The sequence below is a fragment of the Enhydra lutris genome, unplaced genomic scaffold, assembly GCF_002288905.1.
Source record: "Enhydra lutris kenyoni isolate GAN:26980312 unplaced genomic scaffold, ASM228890v2 scaffoldscaffold5, whole genome shotgun sequence".
Lineage (NCBI taxonomy): Eukaryota > Metazoa > Chordata > Mammalia > Carnivora > Mustelidae > Enhydra > Enhydra lutris.
In genome coordinates this window covers 16,673,498-16,688,298 of record NW_019154089.1, presented here as the reverse complement: position 1 = coordinate 16,688,298, position 14,801 = coordinate 16,673,498, and the positions used below count along the sequence as shown (strand labels likewise).

At 53.0% G+C, this 14,801-nt stretch overlaps 1 protein-coding gene across 3 annotated transcripts in view; it reads left to right on the top strand.

Annotated features, from left to right (window-relative positions):
• LOC111140962 (endoplasmic reticulum-golgi intermediate compartment 1) overlaps positions 1-14,801 on the top strand; it is a 104,497-nt gene that overhangs the window by 66,379 nt on the left and 23,317 nt on the right. For all 3 annotated transcript variants that reach the window (XM_022493240.1, XM_022493239.1, XM_022493238.1), the window contains exons 4-6: positions 1,119-1,213; positions 5,025-5,149; positions 12,336-12,440. In XM_022493240.1, coding sequence (XP_022348948.1) covers positions 1,119-1,213; positions 5,025-5,149; positions 12,336-12,440 — 325 coding nt within the window. The remainder of the gene's footprint in view (positions 1-1,118; positions 1,214-5,024; positions 5,150-12,335; positions 12,441-14,801) is intronic.

Here is a 14,801-nt window from a genome sequence, read left to right as displayed (position 1 = left end):
TCTAATGCCTGACAGCTGGTAGGCACCCCAAAAGTACTTGTTGAATAAATTCGTGTTGCTGATGGATCCCAGTGTGGTTCCCTTGTCCTGGGTAACCACGTGACATGGCTGTCCCTGCAGCCCCGTGCCCCTAAACTGGGCCTCCCGTCACAAAGACACCCACGTCCCTATCCCTGAGACCTGTGAATGTGTCACCTTACGTGGCCAAAGGAATTTTATACACGGCATTCTGTTGAGCAGCTTGAGCTAGGGAGGCAACCCTGGGTTTTCTGGTGGGCCAGGTGAAATGACAGAGGTGCTGTAGGAGGGAGTTAGGAGGTCAGACAGGAGTGAAGATGCCGTGTGGCTCTTCTGCACCGCTCTGCTGTGGAGAAGGGCTGGGAGCCTTGGCAGCCTCTAGAAGCTGAGAAAGGCTAGATGAAGGATTCTGGAACCTCCAGAAGGAGCGCAGCACCGTACCCGTGTTATACTTCTGACCTACAGGAGGGCAAGAGAATAAGTGTGTGTTGTTTTAAAGCCACCAGCTTTGTGAAAATTTGGTACAGCAGCCACAGAACACTAATTAGTCATGTCTCAGACCCCATGCTCACCCTAGGGCTTTATGAGCACTGGACGCTGAGCGTGACCACCCAGGGAATTCCCCTTCCCCCAGCTGAGTGGGTGGGGGCTCAAGAGAGTAGGGAGTAAGGTACCATGTGCCCGGTGGTGCTGGGCCCTGATGCCTAGTAAGACTTCCATTTCTCAATTGTTCAGACACCCCATTAATTGCGAGTGGTGGTGTCCCATTGAACAGATGGGTTCACGGAGGTCATGTTACCTGCCAAGTTCCTATAGAAAGTGGCAGTGCCAGGATTAGAACTTGAATGTGTCTGACTCTGAAAGCTGTGCCTTTACCATTCCCCGATCCCCCCCCCCCCTTTAAGTGGTAAGGCCAGCATCTGGAGAGGGCCCTCCAGATGGGAGCCCTGATCCCCTGTGCCTGAGCAGGCACACGCTTCCCCGAGATGGGAGTTCTAGTTAATTGCATCGTGGTCACCAAGGGAAGTGGCCCCTGGCTTGCCCCTGCAACTGGGACGGTGCCCCACCTCAACAAAGGCTTCTGTACTTGTCTCCTTTAGCGTGAATGAGCTCTACGTTGATGACCCGGACAAGGACAGTGGGGGCAAAATTGACGTCAGCCTGAACATCAGCCTACCCAATTTGCACTGCGAATGTGAGTATTCCCGACAGCCCTCTGCTCCTGCAAGACCCCTCCGTCTGGCAGAGCCGGCTATGCAGAAATGACAAGATGACCAGGATGGGTCAGCAAACAAGGCGAGCTACAAATAGCAGGTAGCATAAGATTCTCCTCACTCTTCTTTAGAGAGGAGAATAATCAACTCTGCATGCATTTGGAGGTTTTCTGGAATATGAAGTCCATGAAATTGCTAACGGGGATTACCCCTGGAGAGTAGCCCTGTTGATGTGTTGGTGGGGGCTCTCTCTCACCTCAGGTTCCCAAGAGTCAGAACCTGAGATTTTCTGCAAGTGAGTTATTGAAAGAGGGCTCTCGGAGGAACGGCGGAATAGAGGAACTGGAAGGGTGTGGGGGATGTGAGAGGACAAGCAGAGATGTGTGTTCATGGGAGGGCTAATCACAACCTGATTTTATGGGGAGCCGTGGCATAGGCCACAGTTTGTCCTACCCAGTAGCGGTGGTGGGGGAGGTGGGCTGTTATTACCTGTATCCCTGGCTAGAGTCTGCAGGGTGATGTGTGGGGGAGGTGGGTGGGGGGGGGTAACATAACCTCTCGAGCGTCTTGGGGGCAAGGAGACCTACCACCAACCAAGATCAGTCACCTGGAGAAGGATGCAGGTCTGAGCTATTAGCAGCTGTCGGGAAGCTTGGTATTTCACTTCATGCTCTGATTTGTTTTAACTGAGACCATGAATTACTAGGTATAGAACAAAACTCATTGGAGATCGGTTTGGAGTCAGAATCTGGCTCTTTTGCCTACTAAGACTGTGTGACCCTGGTGACGGTGTGACTTCTCTGAGCCTGTTTCCTCTTCTGTAAAAATGGGTTTAGTGCTGTCTCTTGCCTGGGGTTTCTGGGAGCATCTGATGAGCTGGTTTCTAAACTTATCAAGTGGACTGGGGTTCTGCTGTCCCTTTGCCCCAGCCTGGCACGTAACCCAATGCGGGCCCTTCTCCTCCCACCCACTCCCTTCCTCCTGAAGGACAGAACATTGGGTGTGTCTGCGGTCTGAGATAGGGAGAGATTCAGTTCTGTTATTGCTTTTGGTGAGAATTACGTCACAGTTTTGAAGCCACGGTGGGCGCCGAGCCAGGGAACCTGTTGAAATTGGTCAGTTTTATTTTTATTTTTTTCTCTTTCTCTTAGAAAAATAATTCATCTGGCAGCTTCTCATTCAAGAGTTGGTCCGGTCTCTGGAACAAGGAAATTCTTAGTCAGGCCAGAGGACTGGGATGAGCAGGGCCGGGGAGGGAAGGGATGTGGTTCCAGGCTCCAGCCCAGCTCCAGCTCCAGCCCAGGAGGGGGCCAGGCAACCGCAAGCTTCAGGCTGCGTCCGCACACCACGCCCGCCGCTCTGCGGGGCCATAACCTGAACCAGGAGGCTCCTGCTCAAGCCCCACACCCTGGCTTCGCTTTAAAAGTAGAACTTAACATTTTCATTAGAGAAAAAAAAATGCACGCTCATCATTGTACCTTTGGAAAATCCGGAGCAGTAGAGAGAAGAAATCCGTAATTCCTCCCCCAACGGCAGTGTCACTTGACATTTGACGCCATTCCATCCCAGCCTTCCTTTCTGTGCATTTCTAAACACGGCTGAGATCACGCTGCCTGCGCAATTTCATATCTTGCTTTAAGAAGTAATGTTTTATTATGAACTACTACAGGAATATATTTTCGACTTTAAAAAAATCATGTTCAAAATACAAAAATGTATAAAGAAAAAAGTAAAAGAAATACGTATTCCCTGGGGTGCCATCTACCCCAGAGGAAGCTTCTGCTAATAGTTGGGACTCCTTTCCCACTCCTCTGTGTGTGTGTGTGTGTGTGTGTGTGTCTGCAAACCTGTATCATGTTTAGGTGGGGATGTTTTTTGGTTTTTGTTTTTTGTTTTTTTTTTGGTTCTTTTTTCTTTTTACTCAACTGGGACTCAACTACACGGGACCTTTCTGGGGTTTCTTGTTTTTTTCTGCTAATATCTTGGAGCTGTTCTTATATTACTCATGATATTAGTAAGATGATAACCACAGCTGCCATTTATTCTGCTCCTACTCCAATCCAGGCTCTGTCCTGAATTCTTTGGCTGCACTAATGCATCAGTATGAGAGGTGCTTTAGCCTAGTGGCCAAAGGGTGTGGCCTCTGGATTGAAACTCTGTTTCTTAGCTGTGGGATCTCAGGCAAGTTACTTAGCCTCTCTGTGCTTTAGTGTCCCCCGTAGAGAATGGGTCTGATAATATGTCCCCCACAGGGATGCTTAGATGGTACATTCTTATACAAAAAGCACTTACAAGGGTGTCTAGCACATAGTAAGTGCCTTTTTAATTTTTTTAATCCTAGGGTAGAGAAGGAAGCTGAGGCACAGGAAGGTTAGGCGACTTGCTCAAGGTCCCACAGCTGGGAAGGGGCAGAGCCAGGAACCACAGAAAGTGGCAGCCCCAGAACCAAAGTTCTTAGTCACTGGCCTGCACTGAGCCGCCTCACCCCACGTGTAGATGCCCCATCTGTGTACCTGCTGCCCAGCATTCCGGAAGGGGCTCTTCCGTCGACCAGTTGTTGACAGCAGCTGGGCTGCCTCCAGTGGTCACAATTTCAAACAAAGTTGCCCAGAGCAGCCTTTGCACACACGTCTGGACATGTGTGCATCTGGAGTACGGGCTCCTAAAGGTAGAGCTGCTGAGTCAAACAGGGACCTGTTTGCATTTCTTTTAAATCAAACATTACGGCGTCAGCATTTCCCACATACTGCAGACCCATGAGGGTCATTTTTAGTGACTACATCACATTTCCTTCTATGGATGGGCCCTCACTTGCTTCCCCATCTCCACTGAGGAATACAGTCGTTCCCATTTTTCCCTTTTAGGCTTGGCTCACATAAAATTGCTTCCAGCTGCTCTTCCTCTGGGTTGCAGCCTCCTTTCAAGTGCTTCTTCCAGGGAATTTTCTGTGTTTTCGTGGTGTACGAACCCATACCATGTAGACCATCTCAGGGAATGCAGTTGGCGTGGGCCTGCCCATTTTACAGATTGGGAAGCTGAGTCACAGATGGAGAGTCACACTGGAGGCAAGGACCAGAACTGCTGGGCCCCAGGTTTCCCATTCGGTGTACTGAAGAACCTGGAAAAGCGCCCGAGCTCTAGGAGGGCAGGGCCTTTGAGAATAGACACTGGGTAAAAGGAGGTGTGAGTGAATGGATGATGAGTGAAGCCAATGAATGAGTGCCTGGACCTGTTTGCCCAATGAATCCAGAGACTGAAACCCATTAGGTGCCGCCATTCGTCATTCGATATGCGTAATTCTCCAAGGAAGGTCATTATCACCCCCGTTTTCCAGAGAAACAGGCATCAGGGTTATGTGCCTTGGCCAGGGTTGCACAGCGGGTAAAAGGCGGGCCAGGATTCAGACAGCCTTTGAACCTCTACCCTCTGCTTCTCTCTATAGCCTTGCATTTAGCAGAGTAGCCACCCCTGCAGCCCGCGGTCCTCCATCCCCTGCCCCATTAGCTGCTCTCTCCCCCAGCTCTTTCCCCTCTTCCTCTGCAGCCTCAGGCAGCGTCCGGGATGGATCCTTGTGTGCTTGTTGCCTTTTGGTCCAGCCATCACCCTTCTCCTCCTCCTCTGTCCGCAGCCTTCCTCTCTGCGGCTCTGGGCCCCAGACTGTGAACGCCTAGATGGCTTGGGGCCCCCACGTCCAAGGAGTAGATGGGGGACAGGCATCCAGGGAGGAGAGGGCTGGCCCCACCCCCACTGCTATGGGCTTTTGTGACTCTCTCCTCCCCTTGCCCCCTGCAGTGGTCGGGCTGGACATACAAGATGAGATGGGCAGGCATGAGGTGGGGCACATTGACAACTCCATGAAGATCCCGCTGAACAACGGGGCCGGCTGCCGCTTTGAGGGGCAGTTCAGCATCAACAAGGTATGGAGACCCTGCATGGGCCCCTTTGACCCGCTCCCTGTCCCTTCGGTCACTTTCCTCCCAGAAACCAGATGGTAGAGATGTGCACTCCCTTTCCTTCCCCACCGTCCCGTCCCCCAGGCAGAGCCTAACAACCGTCAGGGTCCCAGGCGTTTCCTGCTGAGAATCTGGGTGGGGGTTCCAGGTTTCCCGAGGCATGGAGCCCCTGCCCGCTGGTTCAGGAAGGGGCTACTCTTCTTCCCAACAGGGAAGGCAGTAGATGGTGAGAAGGCCATGGTGAGTGTGTGTCCCAGCACTTCCCCTCTTGGCCAACCAGTACCCTCCAAGTCACCGCACCCACCTTTTTCTTTTAAATATTTTATTTATTTATTTGACACAGAGAGAGCAGGCAAGAGAGAGACAGAGAGCAAGCACAAGCAGGGGGAAACAGCAGGCAGGGGAGAAGCAGGCTCCCCGCTGAGCAAGGAGCCTGATGTGGGACTCGATCCCAGGACCATGGGATTACAACCTGAGCCGAAGCCAGACGCTTAACCAGCTGAACCACCCAGGCGCCCCTCACTGCACCCATCTTAGCCATCTTTAGAGGGAGGTTGTGATGATGGTAATAATAGAATCCTACCACCCGGTTCACAAAGTTTGTATGAGGATGAAGTGAGCTATTACACATTCATTCAAAAAACATTTATGGGAATCTTCTGTGTTCTAAGGTAGGCTTTCGGCTCTGGGGCTGCCCAGAATAGGTAGAAATGGACTGGAATTCCCACGCTGGTGGAGCGAGACAGACAATATACAAACGTAGAAGCATTTCAGTGGGTGGGTGGTAGGTGCTGTGATGAGGAAGGAAGCAGGGTCGCGGGGAAAGTGGCGTGGTTTGAAAGTACCTGGTAGGCCCCAAAGGACCACTCAGGCATTACTGTTGTTTTATTGCTAGAACCATGAACTTGAGATCCTGAGTCAAGGATGTGAGCAAGTGCATGTGGGCGTGCCAGGGAAGCCCAGCGGGAACTGGCAGAGGTTGTCCCACACGCGCTGCTCCCTTTCCAGCTCCTCTTACGTATTATCACAGGGGGGCCTCTCAATAACCCTGTGAGGTAGCTTCATGTTACAGATGAGGAAACTGAGACAGGACCCAGAGAGGCTGAGTGTCTTGCCCAAGATCACACAGCTCTGTCCCATGTTCCATAGTTCCCCTTCCCAGTCCCAGCCAGACTGAGCCACTGGCCGCTCCTGGCTTCTGCTTGCCCTCTCGTAGCCTCTGTCAGAACAGCCTGTCTCTGGTCCCTGACATCTGAATCAGACGTTGCGAACTCCCTGGCCACACCCAGCCCAAAGACAAGCTATGTTTGTCCTCTCCAGCGTTCAGACACGTCAGAGCCAGTATCTAAAGATCGGGAGTCCACACTTCTGCCTTTTCAAAGTCGGAGGCTCTAGCCACACTGGGCCCACATCCCACTGGCAACTTCCATCTGGATCCAAGGGGCAGCTGCCCCTTTAGACAGGGCAGGTGCCCTCCCTTCCCACAGTTCCTGCCCAGTGGCTACAAAGCTGGGCTGGGCTGGAACACTGGTGTTACTGGAACTGTCTCTCCCCATGTAGTCTCAGGGCCTCTCCTCTCCACGTGGCCTCTATGTGTGTTCTTTCTGGCAGAGTGGCCTTTTTCCATGAGAGCTCAGGGCTCCCTGTAGTGTGAAAGCAGAGAAAGTTACTTATGCCACATTTTAGGGGTTAAATGAAGTCACAGGGTCCACGCTGTGCTCCCTGATTTGGATTTTATGGTGATGGTGATGGGAAGCCATGGGAGAGCTGTAAGCAGGAAAGCAATGTGATCAGATATATGGCTTAGAACTATGCTATCCAATATGGTAGCCATTAGCTGGGTGGGGCTATTTAAATTTAAATTCATTGAAATTCAATAAAGTGAAGAATTCCGTCTATCGCTCTCACTAGTCCCATTTCAAGGACTTTATTAAGAGAGACTAGTGGCTACCATTATCAGTGCTATATACCATCTTTATCATCAGAGAAAGCTCTGTTGGACAGCGAAACTTCAGAAAGCTCACCGTGACAGCTGTGGGGGGAGCACAGTGAAGGGGGCCAAGAGCAGAGGTCACGGTCCATGGTTGTACAGCGGAGTTGGAGAGAAGTGGTCTGATTAGGGACGTGGAGTCAATAAGACTTACTGATCAGTTGGATGTGGGTGGTGAGGGCAAGAGTGGAATCAGAACCACCTCTTAGTTTTTGTCTGGACAACCAGGAGGTCCCATTTTCTAGATACAGAGGCTTGGGCATGCATGGATTCTATGGGTGGTAGGGCTGGGAAGCGGTTGTTCAGTTTTGGATATGTTTCATCTGGGATTGGAGGTGTGGTTCAGGAGATTGTTCTGAGCTGGAATGTGAATGTGGGAGTCATCAGTGAAGAGAAGATGTTGGCAAAGGGTCCATGGCACCGAAATATAAGCACCCAAAGTCTTTTTTTTTTTTTTAAGATTTTATTTTGAGAAAGAGAGGCAGAGCAAGAAAGCCCACGGCGGGGGAGTGAGAGAGGGAGAGGGAGAAGAAGGCTCCCCCCCCCAAGCAGATAACCCTCATGCGGAGCTCGATCCCAGGACCCTGGGATCATGACCTGAGCTGAAGGCCGACATTTAACAACCAAGACACCCAGGCGCCCCAGAAACCCAAGGTCTTGAGGCCAGTGTGGTTTGAGGACTGATGTCTGGTACACTCCAGTGTTGAGGAGCAGGGAGATGAAGGGGTGGTCTGGTGGGGAGAGAGAGAGGAACCCCACTGAGATAGGGGCAAAGGGAAGGCCTGTCTGAAAGGTGATGGTTGAAGATGAGCAGATGTACACACAGCTCCCAATTGTGGGGGCCTCCCTTCAGGGGTATGATCACCCAGCTTAAACAAATATTTGTGCCTCCAACAATGAACAAAGAAGGGACCCTATCGGCCCCCAGCCTGGGGTGGACACAAGAGAAGCAGGACCACCACCCAGGAGCTAGCCCAGCACCATACCCTCCTCGCTTTGGCAGTCGTGCACATGGCTGCAGTCACCTCCCCTCAGACAGGCTGTGGTAGGGCCCCCGGCTGGCTCTGGGTGAAGTGGGGCTTGCTTTTGGTGGTCAGACAGACCCGGGGTCGAGAGCCCTGGCTGCAGGGCTCACGGATTGAATGACGCTGGGCAGTTGAGCCTCTTTGAGCCTCAGTGTCCTCATCTGTAAAATGGGGATACTAGTACTGGCCTCACAGGTTGTAAGACACGAGCAAATTAAAATACAAAGCACTTAACACCTTGGAAACAGGGACACACGTCGGTGCCCCTTCCCTGACCTGCCTTGTCTTCCGTCAGCGGGAGCATCCATGATTTCACCAGCTGGTGCCCACTGTCACCTGGGTAACAGTGTGCTCATAAAATGTGCATGGATGTTCTTCAAGAAATGGCTCTTCTCTGCTCAGGGCGGGCTGGGGATTCTAGGAAAGTGCCATGCCAGCCCTTGCCTTATGGCTATTCCCTATTGGGTTCCTATCTGGCACTCTTCCAGATTAGCCTATTTAGTCCTCATAACAGCTCTGAGGACAGCAAGGCACAAGGAATTAAGTAGAATCTGAACCCAGGCAGCCTGGTACCAGGCCCCTGCTCTCCTCCTACATCCCCTGTCCCCTTGTTGCTTCTCCTTGCCAGCATCTTGATCACGCCAGCATCTTGAGCTGTGCCAGCATCTTGAGCTATGACAACTATGTCCATTCACTCCAGGTCACAGCTGAGGTCACCCTCTGTCCTTGTCCCCTTGCAAGGAGTGGAAACCCCCCTCTCCCTTGTTCCGGGTGCATGCCTCCTAGGAGCGCTCAGTCAGAGGGTGCTCAACAAGAAAGCCAGCCGCCAGTGTGCCCTGATGACAGGCGAGGTTCACAGCTGGCGCCCACCCCTTTATCTCCCAGCATCCAGCTTGCACTTACCTCATGGCCCTCTTATCTGTCCATCAGGAAGTCGGCCAGCAGTCAGACGTCCAAGGTCACATGTTCCAAGCTGCACTGGCAGCCCCCAGCAGCCCAGACTCCCCGCTGAATCAACCACCCCCCAGGAGGAAGGCAGGAGGGGCCCGGGTTTGGGGCCTGGCTCCATCTATAGGTTTCTAAAATCTATCAGAGACACTGACGTAGGTTCCTAAGTCACAGGCTCTAAAAGTGTCGTCTTTTCTTTCTTCAGCCCAGCGTGTGCGGGCATGAGTCAGCCACCTGTGATGGATTCCTTGCGGAGGGGGGAGCGGGTCACTGAGTCACAGCCTCTCGGGGAGGCAGCGGGTGGCAGATGTGCCAGAGCCAGCCTTCCGGCCTCACTTAACTCTGGGAGCCTCAGGCCCAAGCTCCAAACCCCATTCTGAACTCTGCCCGCCGGCAGCCCCATGTCACTGCATGGGAAAACGCCAAAGGACCCATGCCTGACGCTGTTGGTTTCTTACTTCAGGAGGTGATAGGCAAGGGGGACTATAATCCTCACTTGTTCATGTGAATTTTTAAGATTTTATTTATTTGTCAGAGGGAGAGAGAGAGATCGAGCACAAGCGGGGGAGGTGCAGGCACAGGGAGAGCAGACTCCCCACTGGGCAGGGAGCCCAATGTGGGACTCGATCCCAGGACCCTGAGATCATGACCTGAGCTGAAGGCAGATGCTTAACTGGCTGAGACACCCAGGCGTCCCTGTGAATTTTTTATAATACAAATGTGTATAGTTAACTATTTATATAAGTAAAAATGAAGTTAAGAAATAGTTCTGAGATATAGTGGGCTTTTCCCCATGCTCTCCCTGTTCTTTTCCCCATGCTCTCCTTCTGTTCTTGGGTCCTTGTTCTGATGATGAACATGTTCATTCTAAGAATCCGAACCAATAGCAGTTACCATCGGCTTTGCACTCCTCCCCTCCTCTAATTCTCTCTGTAACCCTTTGTGGTCATCATCTCCATTTTGCCAGTGGGGAAACTGAGGCATGGGGAGGTTACTGTCCTTGCCCAAGGCACCCCAGCTCGGGGGTGGGCTGGAATGGAGTATAGAACCCAGCTGCTACTCTACCATGGGTCACTGCTCCTGAAGCTTACATCCCAAACCCGACTGCAACCTCACCTGTGAGCTGAGGCGGGGCCATGCCCCGTCAGCCTGGTACCTTCCAGGTCAGTCCACAAAACTCAGGCCCTCGTGAAGACAGGAGGATCTCTAGAAGCCTACAGCTTTGTGTTTGAAACAGGCATGCTTACAAAATAGCAGGCTTTGATGGACTGCTGCTAAGCCAGAAGCTTTAATCCATATTCCTTCCTCTAATACAGCTTACCAAACCTTTGTTGAACTGGGATAAAAATAAACTGTTTTTCAGCATGGCGCTGGGGCCTTTGCTGAGCAGCCCCTTCTCCCTTTAATGCCTCTTTGTTTCCTGATGCTACCACCCACTGCGGGCTGTTCTCTTATGCCGGGTTCAGTAGTACCAAACTCTTCTAGTTCCTTACAGATGTGCACCGACTGGGTTGGGCAGTTTCTGACCTCTATACTTGTTCATGCTGTTCCATCTGCCTCCATACTTTTCCAGCTGATCCCCAGTAATGCGGACTCATTAGCATAGGAGTGTCCTTTCTGCTGAGATGCCCCCCTCTGAACACTCCCAACTGAATTGGGAGCCCTCCCCATGGTCCCCACAGTCTGTACATCCCTCTGGTCCAGTGTGGGTTGTGCAGTCTCATTTTCTGTTCCAGGCTTTTGTCTGGGGCCATTTTCCCAAACCCAGCATGTCCCAAGGAATGGCTGCATGTGGCCATCACCCCAGGGTTGCCAAGGTACATGGTGGGAGGGAGAGTCCCGTCCTGCTTCAGTGTGCCGAGTCTGGAGTCCAACAACTATGAGTTCAAACCACAGCTCTTGACACGCCCTCTTCACTGCTCTGAGCCTCGGTTTTCTTTTCTGTAAAATGGGAATTACCAGAGGTCAAATGTCAAAATCAAAAATGCTAGTTTAAGAATTAGTGCCATTCATAGTTTGTTCATTCATCCAATTGAGCATCTGCCAGGGTCAGGGAGTGCGCATCAAATCAGATACAGCTCGCCACCGGCATGGAGCCAGCGTCCTCCAGTGAGGAAATAGATTAGAACTAGATAGAGATCAGGTGGCAGGAGCTGCTGAGTGCTTTTGCAGACCAAGGGTTTTGGGGATGGGTGTTGGGGAGGCTCCCTGAGCAGAGGCCTGAGGGAGGCCAGGGAGAGCCGCATCAAAGAGGGTTCCAGGAAGGGGTCGCAGGCACAAGGGACCAAGGTGGGACCACACTGGCATGGTTCCTGGTGCCACAGGGAGGCTAGCATGGCCAGGGGGAGTATGCAGAGAAAGAGGTGAGCAGAGGAGTGACACAATCAGATGTAGGGTTCAAAAGGACCCCCTGGCTGCTGTCAGGGAAAGGCCTGGGGGTGCCAAGGGCTCAGGTTGGGAGCCCAGTGGGGAGGCTGCCCCCACTGTCTGGTCTAGGGAAGCAGTGGAGACCTGAGAAGGGCAGGAACTAGGCATCGTGAGTGTGGAGCGTACAGCCTTTCCTGGTGGGGAGATCAGGTGTGAGAGAAAGACAGGAGGCCAAGGTGACACCAAGGGTTTGGCCTGAGCAGCTTGGTAGAGGAGGGGCCCTTTGAAAGAAATCCTTTGAAAGAGAATCCACAGGATTGTCACAGGACATCAGTCCCTCTCCTCGGCTGTGCCAGGACATCAAGGCCCAGGGAGGAAAGGAGGCCACCATAGTCCTGCCTTCAAGGATCCCCCAGTCTGGGGCGGTGGGGCAAATGTGGGTGAGTAGTAGTGTTGACTTGCATTTTGAGGAGCTTTAGTTGGTCCATGGGACTGCGGGATCAACCCACCATGCAGCCAACAGCCACGGAGTGGCCAGTGGGCAGCTGCCATTTTGAGCCCTGGCCTGCACCAGGTGCCCAGCTGTGTTCTCTCACCCCCTAATCCCGGCAGCCCCCTTGGGTAGTTTTTGTTCCTGCCCCCATTCTATAGACGAGCCACCTGAGGCTCAGAAAAGAGCAATAACTCTTCCAAAGTGCCATGGTTCAGACCATGCTGGGATCCCATCCCAAACCAGATCTGTCTGACTCCAGCGGGGGAGACCCGCCCCCTACCTCTGGGACAGCCATCGAGACTCCTGAAACTCACATCTCTCCCCCAGGTCCCGGGCAACTTCCACGTGTCTACACACAGTGCCACGGCCCAGCCACAGAACCCGGACATGACCCATGTCATCCACAAACTCTCGTTTGGGGACACACTACAGGTGAGCAGGGCACACACCGGTGGTGTGGCTGGGGGCGGGTGTCCAGGGACTGTCACCTGGAGCCTTCTCTTCTCTCTGAGTGCAAAGGTAGCAACTAGATGGGTCACCCCCTCGGAGTCTCTGTCAAACAGCTCCTGTATATTGTTCCTTCGGAGCGTGGGCCTACCATTTTGACAGTACCATGTGCTTGGACCCTTGGTTGGGACCTGGAGCCTGGGGAAAGGGACACACTTTTCATGAGCCAGTACTCATGTGCTAGCACTTTCTCTGTGCCAGCGTGGCCTTACAAGGTATGAGGGGGCACCATGTCTTACAGCTGTGGAGCTGGGCCCAGAGAAGCCACTTGTGTGGGGTCCCCCAGCAGATCTGTCTAATGCCAGAGTCCAGCCTGTGCCCCTCTACAGCCCCGTCCACCCTCCAGCCCAGTGCCCAAGCCTACCAAATAGAGGCACCATGGTGAAGGAAGCCTCTGACAGTCCTTGGTGGGGATGGAGAGGGCCGCCTCCAGCGGGCCCAGCCCAGCAGCTTCCTACCTGTGGCAGCCATGTATGGGAGCCCAGCACAAGCCACCCGCTCTCCTCCAGCTGCAGGCAGGGGAGCTCGGTTGTTCTCTCCTCTCCACTACTCCCCATGGTCATGAAATAGATCCTGCAATGGAGGCTCAGAGCAGGGAGGGAACTGCTCCAGCCACAGTGCTGGGATAGGGACCCTGGGTCCTGCCACCAAGACTTGCTCGATGAGAATACTGGTTCCTGGTTAAGGATGTTGGAGGGTGGGGTCCCCCAGGGATGGTGGTGTGCACCTGGGGCTCACACTGGCCCACAAGCCCAGCACACACAGCATTATGCCATTTCTGTGCACGCACATCTGCTGAGACTCATGCACACACGCTTCACGCTCAAAGGTACTTCCTGACACATGCGTGCTCACACATATACCCTAAGATCCATCCCGAACACACACACCAAATGTACATACATTCAGACTCTTGCACAGACACAGCACACACACAGCACCCAGAGACGTGCACAGGCTCACCTGAGTTGGAACATCTCACATACACACTCGTGTCCACGCTGCCCCACTCAGTGGACCTGCCAAGCACCGTTCTTCGTACACGAGACCCCCCTTCACTCTCTCAGCGGCCCTAGAGGTGGGTCCTTTATTGTCTCCATTTTACAGGTGAGGAAGTTGAGGCATGGGGAGGGTACAGTCTGTTGCAGCGCCTGAGTTTAAATCACGAGTCCGGCTTCGGGCCACACTGCTGGTGCCTCCTTCCCCTCTTTCCCCTGCCCCTCACACCTCCTCTCTCCACTGCACATTGCCTCTGCTGCTTTCCCTGTGGGTACCTTGGTCCTGGCCTGAGGGGCTAGTCATCACCTCTCCAGTCCCTTTGGAGGCCACGGAGCTCTTCCTCTTAGAGACAGGGCTTAGGGACAGAGAACCTGGCCACCCTGATGCCGTGAGCCAGTGCACCCGGTGAAGCATGGCCTGCCCCCTGACTGTGCACTCCCTACACACAGGGCTCACTACTCATGTGGCCCCAGTGCTCCACTTGGGGGGTCGGCGTGTGTTGGCTCCCCAGCTCGCCTTTCTAGATCCAAGTCCTGGCTCTACCGCGTACTAGTTGTGTAACCTTGAACAAATGATTGAGTCCTGCTGAGCCTCAGTTACCGTATCTATAAAATGGGGACAATAACTAGTACGTGCCTCAGAGGATTGTAGTGACAATAAAATGAATTCCTGTGCATATAGCCCTTATATCAGGACCAGGCACAGAGAAAGTGGTCAAGGAAATGAGCTATCACCCACTGTTGTTGCTCTCTGTACCCTAACTCTGCACGAGGCCCTGTGAGACAGAGCATGCCGCCAGCCTTTGAGGGGCTCGTGCAGCCATGGAGAACACAGAAGGTGGGGTGGTCACCACCCCCAGTGGGACAGGAGCTGACAAATCACGGGCAGGTGGTGGGCAGCGGACCCTCCATAGACTGAGCGCTGGGCAGTCCCCTAGCTGCCTTTAGGCCCACAAGCTCAGCAAATCCTTACACAGCCCTGGGAAAAAGTCACCATGAACTCCGGTGTGCACAGGGGAAGATTATCCAGCATCCCTTGGCTCTGCACAGCCAGAATTCAAACCAAGTCTTTGTACCATGCCACACTCCTTCCTCGCTCTGAGAAGTCTGGATGCCAGAAGCCTGCTCTTTCTTACCTAGAGGGCAACATTACAGGTGCCCCGTGTTTAATCCTTAAGGGTGCTGGATGGGATTTGTTCTTGATGAGGAAACTGGGTTTCAGAGGGTTCAGCAACTTGTCCAAGGTCACACAGCTTATAAGAAACCGGGTATGTCTGACCCCAGGTCT